This window comes from Martes martes, assembly GCF_963455335.1.
Source record: "Martes martes genome assembly, chromosome: 6".
Taxonomy (NCBI): domain Eukaryota; kingdom Metazoa; phylum Chordata; class Mammalia; order Carnivora; family Mustelidae; genus Martes; species Martes martes.
The window spans coordinates 53516457-53530677 of NC_137893.1; the positions used below are offsets into that span (position 1 = coordinate 53516457).

Genomic DNA, 14221 nt, shown 5'->3' on the forward strand with positions numbered 1-14221 from the left:
TTAAGCTGCAAGTGGTTTCTGCAGTGAAGTTCCACCCACTCTTGGGTTCCAACTACAACCACCTGGTTTTCACTCTATTTCAGACTTCTGGAATTAAAAACAAATCTGGAGATCAGAACACATGACATGTGGATCTGCATAATTTGAATTAGTAATATGTATAAGATTCTAAAGTATATTTATATGAAAAAGTAGACAGAGAAAGTGAAGTAGCTTGTTTCCCAATAGATTCTGCCCCATGGTCTAACGATCCATTATTCTTCCATTTGTCTCCATGGCTAGCTCTGAGCCCCAGGAAGGCTGTGGACAAAAAACAGTAAAAAAGCCTGCTAGAGTTGGAGTTTGTTGGAGGTTTTGGCACATACCAGCGGGCAGTTCTTGGCCACACCAACTAAGTGTCCTACAATTTAATTCAATTCTGATATGATCTACCTAGAGATTGCATCAGATCCCACAGAATCAGGGCTCCCCTGAGACAGCCCCCACCTACTCTCACCCACACATACTTCAGATGCCAGTTGCAAGCCCAGGTTATTACCTGTACTTCTGACCAATCAGCTACAGAGCAGAGGTTCCAATGACCCCCTCCAAGGACTGGATTAATTTGCTAGAGCAACTTACAGATCTCAGGGAAACACTTAGGTTTCCCCATTTGTTAAAGGATATAATAGAAGATACAGATGAACAGCCCGTTGGAAAGACACTCATAAGTAAGGTATGTGGGAGAGGGCAGAGCTTCCATGCCCTCTCCAGGCATACCATACTCCTAGCACCTCCGCCTATTCACCAGCCTTGAAGCTCTCTGTACCCTGTACTTAGGAGATTTTAATGGAGGCATCATCAATCATTAACTCCATTTTCAGCTCTTGTGTCATGTCAAGAGAATGAGGGGCAGGGCTGAAAATTCTAAGCCACATCCTGGTCTTTCTGGTAACCAGTCCTCATCCAGGAGCCAGCCAGAAACCCACCCAGATTTACCTCAGTAGAACAAAAGACACTCTTATTACCCATGAGATCACAAGAGCTTCTGAAACAGACTCAAAGACCAATATTAGGGGTGCCTGACTGTTGAGTTGGTAGAGCATGTGACTCTCAATCTTGGGGTTATGAGTTGAAGCCCCACATTGGGACTAGAACTTTCTTTAAAAAAAGAGAGACCAATCTTTTTCTCATATATTTTTAAAAGATTTTATTTATTTATTTCACAGACAGAGATCACAAGTAGGCAGAGAGGCAGGCTCCCCGCTGAACCGAGAGCCCAATGCGGGGCTCCATCCCAGGACCCCGGGACCATGACCTGAGCCGAAGACAGAGGCTTTAACCCACTGAGCCAGAACAGATTCTTCAGAGAGAAACCAATCTCAAAACAAGAGATGCTCCTAGTGTTTGTATCATTTAGGAAATTAACAGGGTTTCAGGATCTCCATGGCAGGAACTGGGGGCAAAGACCAATATATATTTTCTATTAATTCACAGCATGCTTTTTATATGCAAAACAATCAATCCAGAGCCCATATTTTGAATTTCTTCTTCTATCAGGCTTTTACAGCCCAGGAGGCAATATTCCTCTGTCCTAATCATCCCAGGACCAGGTACAAGACAACTAGAGAAAGCCTATATACCCCAGAGCCCACTGAAATTATTCACACTAGCCAATTCTACATCTGTTTATCCTACCTTGTCTCACCTTCCCCATGGAAACCAGAAAAAGGACTCCTGCCTATAGTTTTCTCTTGGCTCCTTCAACATCCTGACCAACGCTTTTACTTTTCTATTTGGTCCTGCATGGCATGGTGTGCGCCCCCCAACCCCTTTGTGAATAACAAACTATCTTTTCAATGGCAATCATCTCCTGACCTGTTGGCTTTACTGTACATGCATAATAATAAAGCCCACATTTTAAAACACCATACTAATACTTATGGAAAAGGTCAATGCTAAAATAATCACAACAAAGAAAAGGTGGTTGAAGTCCTTGACAAGGACAGGCAGATGAAGAAGCAGATAAAGATTGCTTCCAACGAGGGCAAAATGTCCTGCTTTCCAGCCAGCCAGAAATGGTATCTAGCCCTCGGACTGGCACTGTCCCAGACATCTTACTGTAAATGTAATGACAACAGTGACTAGGATGAATCTTAGTTCACCAAACTGAGATTCCTCAGGGTGTGAGGGGAAACGGCAGGAAAAGGAACAGAAGTTGAGTAAAGAAAACCATGCTGGACTTGTCAAACACATGAATGCTTCTGCACAAAATAATATTATATATGATCATAAATATGTGTTTTTGTTGTTCATACATTTAGTCATTTAAAATCAGGATTTTACCTTTGGCAATTTTAGTAAAGCTACAGACATTTGAATGTGGTTGTTCAGATTAATATATGAAATGATGTCAACAGAGAAATTGGTTGTAATGGTTGGTGAGGTGATATTGGGAAGGCAATACAAATTTACTAATCTTTTCTCTAGACTGAATCTACTTTAGTAGTTACATTTGGTAGAATTGTGAAGGATGTATCTCGTTTCTTTTCACCTATGTATCTACTGTATAAACCACGTAAGTATTTATACCATTAGAATTTAAAATGTAATAAGATGCTGATAAGCATGAACTATATAACATCATGAAATATTTTCCCCATGAAGGTAGAATATTTGATATTTAGTGATATATCATTGTGTCTATGTGTGTATATATATTCAGTATAACATAATTTAAAGATATAGCAAATTGCACACTGAAGAATAAATAAGGTGTTCTATCTTAGACTTAAGATATCACACCTAGGCCTGGAGTTTGCAAAAGAGTCTGGTCATATCATTTATGGTGATTAGTGAATCACTTTATATGTGAAATCATTCCTCATATTTATTATGTCAATTTCTCATTCTCTTTGAATAGTCCAAATTTGTCTTTAAAAAATATTTAATTTTTCCAAATCTTCTCTTTCTCTTGATCTATGTCTTATAACCATACACAGAATTTTTTAAAATTTAGATTCAATTAATTGTGCGTGGGTGGCTCAGTTGGTTAAGCTTCTGTCTTGGGCTCAGGTCATGATTCCAGGGTCCTGGGATCAAGCCCTGCATCATCGAGCTCCCAGCTCAACAGGGAGGCTGCTTCTCTCTCTTTCTCTGCCTCTCCCTCTGCTTGTGCTCCCTTCCTCTCTCTCTCTCTAATAAATAAATAAAATATTAAAAAATAAATAAATTCAATTAACATATATTGTATTATTAGTTTCAGAGGTAGAGTTCAGTGATTCATCAGTCTTATATAATACCCAGTGCTCATTACATCACATGCCCTCCTGAATGTGAATCACCCAGTTCCCCCATCCCCTCACCCTCTCCCCTCCAGCAACTCGCAGTCTGTTTTCTATGATTTAGAGCCTCTTATGGTTTGTCTCCCTCTCTGATTTCATCTTGTTTTATTTTTCTTTCCCTTTCCCTATGATCCTCTGTTTTGTTTCTTAAATTCCCCGAATCAGTGAGATCGTATGATAACTGTCTTTCTGTTGACTTATTTCGCTTAGCAGAATTCCTCTAGTTCTATCCACATCATTGCAAATGGCAAGATTTCAATTTTTTGATGGCTGCATATTCCCCCTATACCACATCTCTTCTATCCATACATCTGTCGATGGGCATTTAGGCTCTTTCCGTAGTTTGGCTATTGTGGACATTGCTGCTATAAACGATAGGGTACCTGTGCCACTTCGGATCACTATATTTGTGTCTTCGGGGTAAATTCCCAGTAGTGCAATTGCTGGGTCCTAGGGTAGCTCTATTTTAAACTTTTTGAGAAGCCTCCATACTGTTTTCCAGAGTGGCTGCACCAGCTTGCATTTCCGCCAAGAGTGTAGGAGTGTTCTCCTTTCTCCACATCCTCACCAACATCTGTCCTTTCCTGACTTGTTAATTTCAGCCATTCTGACTGGAGTTTTATGCACTGTCCAAAATAGCTCTACCATTTTATATTCCCATAAACAATCTCATTGTTATTTTAATATGCATTTCTTTAATTGCCAATATTCATTAATTCACTCAACTAATATTTACTCACCCATTATGTGGCAGGCTGTCATAGATACTAGGGATACAACAATAAATAAAACTTGTAAAATTGGCTCTAGCCTTCTAGAGCTTACATTTCAGTAATATAAAAATATATTCATATTTATCATAAATTCATAAATAGCATGCTAGGTAATAAAGAGCCACGTGGAAAAGGCTTTATGCAGAAAAACAAATGTGTATGTATGTGGGCTTAATTTTAATTATGGTAGTCAGGCAAGGCTTCACTGAGAGGTGACAAGTGAGCAAAAGACCAAAAGGAGGTGAAGGAGAGCCATGAAAATATCTAGAGGAAGAGGGTTGTAAGCAGAGTTGGCAGCCCAAAGGCCCAGAGGCAGAAGTGTGGCCAACAGTGCTCAAAGAACAGCAAAAATGTAGTGTGCCTTCAAAGTAAGAGAGAAGACAGGTAGATAGGCAGCAAGAGTATCATGTAAGGCCTTGCAGACCATTGTAAAAACGTTGGGTTTTAGTCAGATGTGAAGTAATTGGAAGCTATAATTGTACAAAATGGTACAAAAGTGATCTGTTTTGTCAGAATGGGGGGGGGGATAAACTTCGCGTGGAAATCCTCAACAGAGGTCAAAAATCGTTTTTTTAAGTCTTCAAAGTTAAATATTACCGATAAAACCAGTAGAAATTTGGGGCTGAAGCCTACTGTTTTTTAGCTTGTCGCTCTAAGGACCAGTTGCTGTTACTGTGAGCAGAGCTTCTATCCTGGGCACGATCAGCCAGGGTAGAATTCTCTGCTAGTCACCTTTCTGGGTAACAAACTATACATTTAAGGCCTAAAGGTTTTGATTCAGGACGACGAAAACCCCTGATTAGGAAATCCAGAGTAGTCGTCCCAATAATAACGTGGGAGAAGCAGGCGCCGCGGTCGCTCTCAATGCTTCCCCAGGAGCGGAGAAAAAAGGGCCGCTCGAAGGTCCCCCCGTTCTTGAGGTGGACAAAACCCTTTACAAAAGTCCTTTTGAGCTACAGGCTTCCGCGCCAGTTGCCCTGGAAGAACCAGGATTTTCAAACGGGCCGCGTCGGAGGCGGGACACACGGTCACCACGCCGGTCCAGGACCAAGGAGGGCCAGGCGCTGGCCAGGCTGGCCGCCACCAAGAGTCGTCGCCGGAGGAATTACGTAAAAGACGTCGCGCCGAGAGTGACGTAAGGCGTAGACCCACGACGGGCTGCGCCTGTCACACCCGCGGCTTGTTGCGGAGGAGGAGCAGGCGCCATGGCGGTTTTGCTGGAGACAACTTTGGGCGATGTCGTCATCGATCTGTACACTGAGGAGCGGCCGCGCGGTGAGACCCGGGCCCCGGTCCCGTCTGGCCGTGGCCCCGATCTCCTTTCCTCACTGTCTCTTCGCTGCCCGGTCACCTTGACTGGGTTCGAGCTTTTAGGCTAGTGGTGCCCACGACAGGGCTATTTTGTTAGCGGGCCGTGGTTCGAAGAAAAGTTTTTGTGAGGAGCAGCCTGTCTCCTGTATCTGGGGCGAGCCGATCGGGTAGCGGGTGCTTGTGGCATTAAATGCCTGTGATGTGTGCTTGGGTGTGTGGGGAGGGGGGTGGAAATGCAGGCTGCATATACCATGCGCATAGCTTTTGTGGCTATTTACTGAGCTTTACTCGTGAGAGGAACACAACCTGTATTCCTTGGTGTGTAATCAGTAAGTCCTGATGGAAGCGGGAAGGATGGTGTTTGGAGCGGTGAGTGTGAGCATCCCTCCTGGGTGGAGGAAGGACTGTCCGGAGATGTGCACGGAGCCCTAGCAAACAAACACTCATCGTCTGCTGTGCGAGACTGTGCCAAGCTCTGGGATAGGCATCTTGTCCTTGACGATCTAATTTTCTACTGGGAGAAATAGACCTGGGAGCCCCTTTAAGTGTTGTATGTCCATTGTAAGTGTTGTAGTTGAAGAATGTAAGTTGCTATGGAAACCAGTGGAGGGAGTAATTCTTCCCCGTTGGGGGCGGGGAGAAGCAAAGCAAGCCAAGAAAGTACACTTGAACTAGCTCTTTCAAAGATCAGTGGGAATGAGGGTGGTTTTTGTTTGTTTGTTTGTTTTTTGTTTGTTTTAATTTGCTTGGAATTTTCTGGAAACAGCAAGTAGTTTGGTATGGCTTGAAGGAATGGTACATGAGGTGGAATGGCAAAGTATGAGTCTGGTTGTATAAGTTATGTTGGTTAGGTCAGATGTGAATAGTCTTGTGTGCCCTACTGATGGCTAGCATCTTTGAAGGTTTTAAAAGCAGGATTGAGGCATGGCAAATATGTTCTAGAAAGATGACAGGCAACAGTGTGGAGACAGTGTCAGAGCTGGGAGAAGCTAGAGGCCATAGAGATTAGTTACAATCAGGATCCTGTCCCCCTGTCATGCAGTCTGTCAAAGAGGATGAAACAGTACAAACAGTGTTTTTTCTGCCATATTACACTCTGTCCCACACTGAGTTGTACCCCCGACCCCCAACACTACATGCTCAATTATACTTCCATGCCTTTCTCATACTGTTGCTTCTACTTCCATGTTTCTCTCTACTGTTGTCCTTTTGGCAAACTTCCTGCTTATCAAGCATGATTTCTTCTCTGAAGCCCTCCCTTGTCCCTGGGAAGAATTAGGTCTGTTTCTTCTGCTCTGAGATTTTTTAAAACAGCATGTAACACATTTTGTTACATCATTTACCTGTTATCCTGGAATTGTTTGCAAATCTTGTCTCCCCTCAAGAATGTAAACTCCAAGAGGGCAGGGACTGTGCCTGCCTTCCTTGTCTTTCTATCCTAAGCACCTGGTGCAGTGCCTGCCACTTTGCACACATTAAAGGCTCATTACATGATTGACTAATGTATATAAATGTGTTTATTAGTTAGGATTCTCAGTGCAGATGATAGAAACTCAAACTGGCTTAAGCAAAGAAAATAATTGAGTGCCTCCTGTTACTGAGGTAAGCTTGGCTTTAAGAATGGTGGGATCCAGGGATTAAAAGGATATTATAGGAAATTGTATTTATCATCTCTTGGTTTTCCTTTCCTTTGAATTTGTTTGACACTCTCTTCATGTGGGACAGCATCTGATAAATGAATGGGCCTCTTTCCCCAGGGTTGTGAGGAACTAAAGGGGAGTTAACACAGATAGAATAGACAAACAGCGATTCTTCAAAGATAGTTTGGAAGACTAAAAACATAAGCCCACCCCATTTGTATGTATTTGTAAGCCTGTGACTGGATATTTACTTACATGTATAACTACTTACCACTTTATAGTAAATATATCCAGACTTAATTTTCTTCCTCTTTCCCTCCCTTTCTCCCTTCCATTTCTTTCCTTTTTTTACTTTTTATTATAGAAAACTTATATACAGAAGGAGAAAGAGTCATGAAAATGAGCCCTCCTGTGCCAATGACCAGTTAATGAACTTGTCAACACATAACCAATATTGTTTCATTTATACTGGATTTTTTTGTAATAAATCCATTACATGGGACTTATTTAATCTGCAGTTACTTCAGTTTGTATTTCTAAAAAGTGATCAAAAAAATTACCACAAGTGGCTCAGTTGGTTAAGCTACTGCCTTCGGCTCTTGAGATCGAGTCCTGTATCAGGCTCCCCGCTCAGCAGGGAGTCTGCTTCTCCCTCTGACCCTCCGCCTTCTCATGCTCTCTCTCTCTCTCTTATTCTCTCTCTCAAATAAATAAATAAAATCTTTAAAAAAAATAACCACAAATCATTATCACATCTGAAAAAATTGGCAATAATTTTTTGGTATCATTCATGTTTCCCTTTTGTCTCATAAGTGTTTAAAAATTACTTGGTAATTTAAGGACCCAAACAACGTTCATTTATTATATTGGCTGATATAGCTCTTAAATATCTTTTGATCTATGGAACTCCCCCTTGCCTTTTAAAAAAAAAAAAAACTGTTTGAGTGTAGTTGGCACATAATATTATATTAGTTTCGGGTGTAAGATAGTGATTCAGTTTCTCTATACATTATGCTCTGGTTACCACCCCTTTTGCCTGTTTTAAAAACTTTATTTTTTAGAGCAATTTAAGGTTCATAGCAAAACTGAGGGAAAGATATGTAGAGAGATTTCCCGTATACCCTCTATTGCCACGTATGTGCAGCCTCCCCCATTTTCAATATCCCCCACCAGAGTGTACCTTTGTTGTACATTTGTACTATTTGTACTATGTAACACTGTACACTTATTACAGTGGTACATTTGATGAACCTATGCTGACATGTCATAACCCATAGTTTACATTGAGATACACTCCAGGTGTTGTACATTCTGTGGGTTTGGACAAATATATAATGCATATATCCACCATTACAGTATCATACAGAAAAATCATGCTCTCCCTATTTATTTGCACATCTCTCCGCATCTCCTGGCAACCAGTGATCTTTTACCGTATCCATAGATTTGTTTTTTCCAGAATGTTACATGAATGGAATCATATGGTATGTAGTCTTTACAGATTGGTTTCTTTCCATTTGTAATATACGTTTAAGGTTCTTTCATGTCTTTTCATGGCTTGATAGCTCATTTCTTTTTTGTAGCAAATAATAATATTCCATTGCCTGGATGTACCACATATTATTTATTCAGTCACCTGCTGAAGGACATCTTGGTTGTTTCCATATTTTGGCAATTGTGAACAAATCCGCTATAAACATGTGTGCAGGTTTTTGTGTGAAAATACATTTTCATCTTCTTTGAGTAAATACCAAGAGGTGTATTTGCTAGATTGCTAAATTGTATGGTAAGAATGTGTTCAGTTTTGTAAGAAACTGCCAAGATCTATATGTTATATTGGTTGATGTTTTTTAACCTATAGGTTCTTCCCCACCCCACCCCCATTTTTCCCTTAACAACTTCACTTTTTTAAAGAGTTTATTTATTTATTTATTTATTTATTTGAGAGAGAGAGAAAGGGAGAGAGAACGAGCAGGAGAGGAGCAGAGGGAGGACAAGCAGACTCCGAGTGGAGCCATCACAGGGCTCAATCCCAGGACCCTGAGATCATGACCTGAGCTGAAATAGAGTCAGAGGCTTAACTGACTGAGCCACCCAAGCACCTCTACCTTAACAATTTTTTGAGAAGGAATCTGAGTAATTTATTTTATAGAATTTCCCTCATTTTGGATTTGACTGATTTTATCCTTGTTGTATATTTAAATGTATTTTTATCTATTCTGTTTCTCATAATTGCCACTTAAATCTAGTCTTGATAAAGTACAGGTTTAATGTTTTTGGCAAGAATATTTTCATATAAGATCTTTTGCACTTCAGCTGCATCACATTCAGGAAGCACTTCATGTCTGGTTGGTTCTTCCTGTGAAGTTAAAATTGGTTGGTGGGTTCAGGCTTGTCTACCTATTGTGTCTGTTGCAGTGTCCCCATTAGCTTTTCATCTAAAAATTTTGGCAGCCATTGATGATCACTGCCTAGATCCATTATTTTTGTTTTCTAGTTAAAGAACTACTTTTTTGTATTAAACAGTAATCCCAGAAATGTATTTTTCTAGGCAAACAATAAAAATCCTGATACTCAAGCACTTTCAATACCATGGGCCCATCTTACCCTGCTGGTCTATTTACCCTCTATCACTTTGTATTACCAGAGTGTTACAGACTAGTCTTTTGGACCCTTCAAAAAACATTTATATTTGCACATCCAGACTTATTCATACTGTCTTTCCAGCTTGAAATGCTCACTCTCTACTCTTTGCTTGTCTAGTTCTTTTAATGCCCACCTTAAGCCTCTTCTTTTTTAAGATTTTATATATTTATTTGACAGACAGAGATCACAAGTAGGCAGAGAGGTAGGCGGGGGGTGGGGGGGTGGGAAGCAGGCTCCCTGCTGAGCGGAGAGCCTGATGTGGGGCTTGATCCCAGGGCCCTGAGATCATGACCTGAGCCGAAGGCAGAGGCTCAACCCACTGAGCCTCCCAGGTGCCCCTTCTTATTAATTGTTATTAATTAAGGTCTTCTAATTTCCCTGGCCAGAAACAATCTCTTTTGAACTCTTGTGGCTTTTTAAAAACCACTTTTTACCATTTTACTATATAAATGGCACAGATGGTATTAGATATATCTGGTATTGTAACTATTTTTTCTTGGGTGTAAGGACTCTGGATAGCCTCATAGGTCTTTCTGTCTGATTTCTAGCTTAGTGTTTGGAGAGTTTGTTAGTGTACAACTAGACTATGAATTTCTTGAGGGGAGGGACTATGGTTTAATGGCATTTGTGATAGCAGTGCCAAGCACCTGGAAGAGACTCTAAATATTTATTGAGTAATAGTGCATTTATATGAGAAAGCTGCTACATGATAAGTATATGGATTTTTGTGAGGAGCTATTTAGTCATTTAAGAAATTGGTCTCAGATACTTGATTTTTTCCTAGTTTATATAATTTGTACCCCTTTTCAGATACTCAGATTCTTTTCCATCATAGTATCCTCTTTGGGTTTTTTTTTCTCTTGCAGAACTAATCCATTAATAAATGGTTGCCTATCCCAAATACTTGTCAGTTTCCTGCATTAGTTCAGATGCCCAAGAAGTCCTAAGAAAAAGAGAATAAAAAGATAACTATATTGAAATATAAACTATATTGCCTTTTTGTACACTTACGCCTTTTTTATGATTTAGGATATTTGACCATAGGGGGTGTTTGTTTGATAATTTAGAAATTAAATTATGCCAACTGTGCATTTACTTGGTTTAAAATGTTTTTGTGAACAACTATGATAAATTTACTATTAACTTCTCTTTCAGCCTGCTTGAATTTCCTGAAGTTGTGCAAAATAAAGTATTATAATTATTGTCTTATTCATAATGTACAGGTGAGTTGGTGGATATTAGTCATGTCCTATATTATTGGAACCATTTAGCAAACTCTGTGAATTAACTAAATATCTTATTTATTATAGAGGGATTTTATCATACAAACTGGTGATCCTACAGGGACTGGTCGTGGAGGAGAGTCTGTTTTTGGGTGAGTTCTTTTATTTTTAAATGAGAAAAAATAGAATTGCCTCAACAGTGTTATCTAACATATTTCAATCTGCCTTTTAAAATACAGTTCAAATATAGATTTTTTTTTCAATCTCCCTAAATGTCTATAGGAAAAAAAAAAGTATTTTAATCATAGTGGCATTTCTAAAAATAAATGGTAATCCTACTTGTTACTAGTACTTTGCATTTCATGTTGAGAGTACTTATATTTTATAATTTTATTATATGTATTTTCAGTCAACTGTATGGTGATCAAGCAAGCTTTTTTGAGGCTGAAAAAGTGCCAAGAATTAAGCACAAGAAGAAAGGCACTGTGTCCATGGTGAACAATGGCAGTGATCAACATGGATCTCAGGTTAGGAAATGAGTAAGAAGATGAGTTTTTAATATTTTTGTTTATTTTTTTTATATAGAGAATATTGTTTTAAAGATTTTATTTGAGAGAGAGAGAGCATGAGCAGGGGGAGGGGGAAGGGACAGCAGACTCCCTGCTAAGCAGGGAGCCCAATGCAGGGCTCAGTCCCAGGACCCTGGGACCATGACCTGAGCTGAAGGCAGAGATTTAACTGACCGAGCCACCCAGGCACCCCAAGGTGAGTTTTGTTTTAAAATGAAGGACTGGAAAGAGCCATAGGTATCTTTTTAAACTATCCAGTAAGAAGAGAATTTAGGGGCACCTGGGTGGCTCAGTGCTCTGCCTTTGGCTCAGGTCACGATCCCAGGGTCCTGGGATCCGGCCCCGCATTGGGCTCTCTGCTCGGCAGGACGCCTGCTTCCCCCTCTCTCTTTCTGCCTGCCTCTCTGCCTACCTGTGATCTCTGTCTGTCAAATAAATAAAATCTTAAAAAAAAAAAAAGAATTTCAAAGATAGTTGTTAGAAGAAAAATATACTGTATATTTTTCTATATAAAGAAGTTATTTTGCTGGGTGCCTGGCTGGCTCAGTCTGTAAAATGTGTGGCTCCTCGGGGGTGAGTTTGAGCCCCATGCTGGGTGTAGAGATTACTTACAAATAAAATCTTTTAAAGAAATTACTTTGTTCTTTTTTAAAAATTTATTTATTTAGTAGGTTATATTTTTTTTATTAGAGAGGGAGGGTCAGACGGAGAGAGAGAATCCACGCAGACTCCATGCCCAGCACAGAGCCTGACTTGGGGCTCGATCTCACAACCTTGAGATCATGGCCTGAGCTGAAATCAAGAGTCAGATGCTTAACTAATTGAGCCACCCAGTCACCTGTACTTTGTTCTTTTAAATGTAAGTCATGTCCAGTGTCAGGAGTTCAGAAAATAGAGAAAAGTACATGGGAGAAAAATAACATTATCCACAATCCCACTATCCATGGATCATCAATGTCCACATTGTGGTCTGTTTTCTTTTGGTATTTATTACTTCAAAACAGATCATGTTGAGAATCTTTCATTCATTGTCTAATCCTGATAACAACCCATTTTTTTCCCCCTCACAGTTCACATGTGAAGAAACTGAGCTTTGGTTTGCCCGAGTATTTTATTTTATTTTATTGTAGAGAAGGAAACTTTTTTTTTTTTAAAGATTTTATTTATTTATTTATTTGACAGACAGAGATCACAAGTAGGTAGAGAGGCAGGCAGAGAGAGGGGGAAGCAGGCTCCCCGCTGAGCGAAGAGCCCAACGCGGGGCTGGATCCCAGGACCCTGGGATCATGACCTGAGCTGAAGGTAGAGGGTTAACCCACTGAGCCACCCAGGCGCCCCTTGCCCAAGTATTTTAAAGAATCAGGGAAGCATCTATGTGTGTATTGATATTTTACATATAAGCTTGTACTTTTTTTTTTTTTTAAAGATTTTATTTATTTATTTGACAGACAGGGATCACAAGTAGGCAGAGAAGCAGGCAGAGAGAGAGGAATGGAAGCAGGCTCCCCACGGAGCAGAGAGCCGGATGTGGGGCTTGATCCCAGTCCCCTGGGATCATGACCTGAGCTGAAGGCAGAGGCTTTAACCCACTGAGCCACCCAGGCGCCCCAAGCTTGTACTTTTTAATTAGTAGTAGTACAAAGTGGGTAAGAATCCATGCAGTGAATGTAGAGTATTGCTTTTGTGTATTTTTGTCAGTCTGTAACTGATTTCAGTTTGAATTACAGATATATATGTATATTTTTCTATGTTTTTCTATTCAGTTTCTTATTACTACAGGAGATAATCTAGATTACCTTGATGGTGTTCATACAGTGTTTGGTGAGGTGACAGAAGGCATGGACATAATTAAGAAAATTAATGAGACCTTTGTTGACAAGGACTTTGTACCATATCAAGATATCAGGTGTGGTTGCTATCCCAGTGTACTATCCATAAAGTAAAAAGACCTTTTGTATTTTTATACTTTTACTAATTATTTATAATTGCTTATGTTGGGAGAATTATTAATCCTTAATTTAGTTTTTAAAAATGCATATTGAGAAATATGGCAGAAATACCTAGAGTTAGACATATTAATATTAGAAATATTTTTAGAGTAATGCAGAGTAGTAAATCTAATATCAAATAATGAGAAACAGTAACACTAATTGTGAAAGTATACTCTAGTAACACATACTTGTGCATTAAAATTTAAATGCCTATGATTTTTGGGCATTAGAAATACTTAAGACATTTGTTATAATCTTTATAAAAAATAAAACATGGATTCTGAAATAATGCAAATGTAACCCTTGACCCGGTTTTATTTTGTAAGGATAAATCATACAGTGATTTTAGATGATCCATTTGATGATCCTCCTGATTTATTAATTCCTGATCGATCACCAGAGCCTACGAGGGAACAGCTAGATGTAAGTAGAGTCCTCTTGTGATTAAATGTACATGCATATTAATGCTTTGCATAGATTTTTCTTTTTAGTCTATTAAAACTTCTTCAGAATGACTGTCTTTCTTGATCAGTTCTACTAGGACAAGTTTAGCATTCTTTTTCCCTTCCATAGAGATACTCATTTTTCTAGCTATCTTTTCATATCCCTAATTTCCTTTTTTCAATTTCTGTTCCACTAGAAGAGACTTAGCTCTGAAAGCTTATGTAAATACCTTGCAAAAATGTTTTTTCTTGTCTTCTAACTCTAGGAGTGTAGCTTTAAGGCTAAGGTAAACTATTATCTT

At 39.5% G+C, this 14221-nt stretch overlaps 1 protein-coding gene across 1 annotated transcript in view; it reads left to right on the forward strand.

The window, feature by feature from the left end:
• The first annotated feature begins 5273 nt into the window (after window positions 1-5273).
• The window catches only part of PPIL4 (peptidylprolyl isomerase like 4), a 31889-nt gene continuing 22941 nt past the window's right edge, over window positions 5274-14221 (forward strand). The window contains exons 1-6 of the mRNA XM_080807178.1: window positions 5274-5371; window positions 10849-10916; window positions 11004-11068; window positions 11326-11443; window positions 13249-13391; window positions 13803-13899. Of these exons, the coding sequence (XP_080663304.1) occupies window positions 5302-5371; window positions 10849-10916; window positions 11004-11068; window positions 11326-11443; window positions 13249-13391; window positions 13803-13899 (561 nt within the window). The 5' untranslated portion in view covers window positions 5274-5301. The remainder of the gene's footprint in view (window positions 5372-10848; window positions 10917-11003; window positions 11069-11325; window positions 11444-13248; window positions 13392-13802; window positions 13900-14221) is intronic.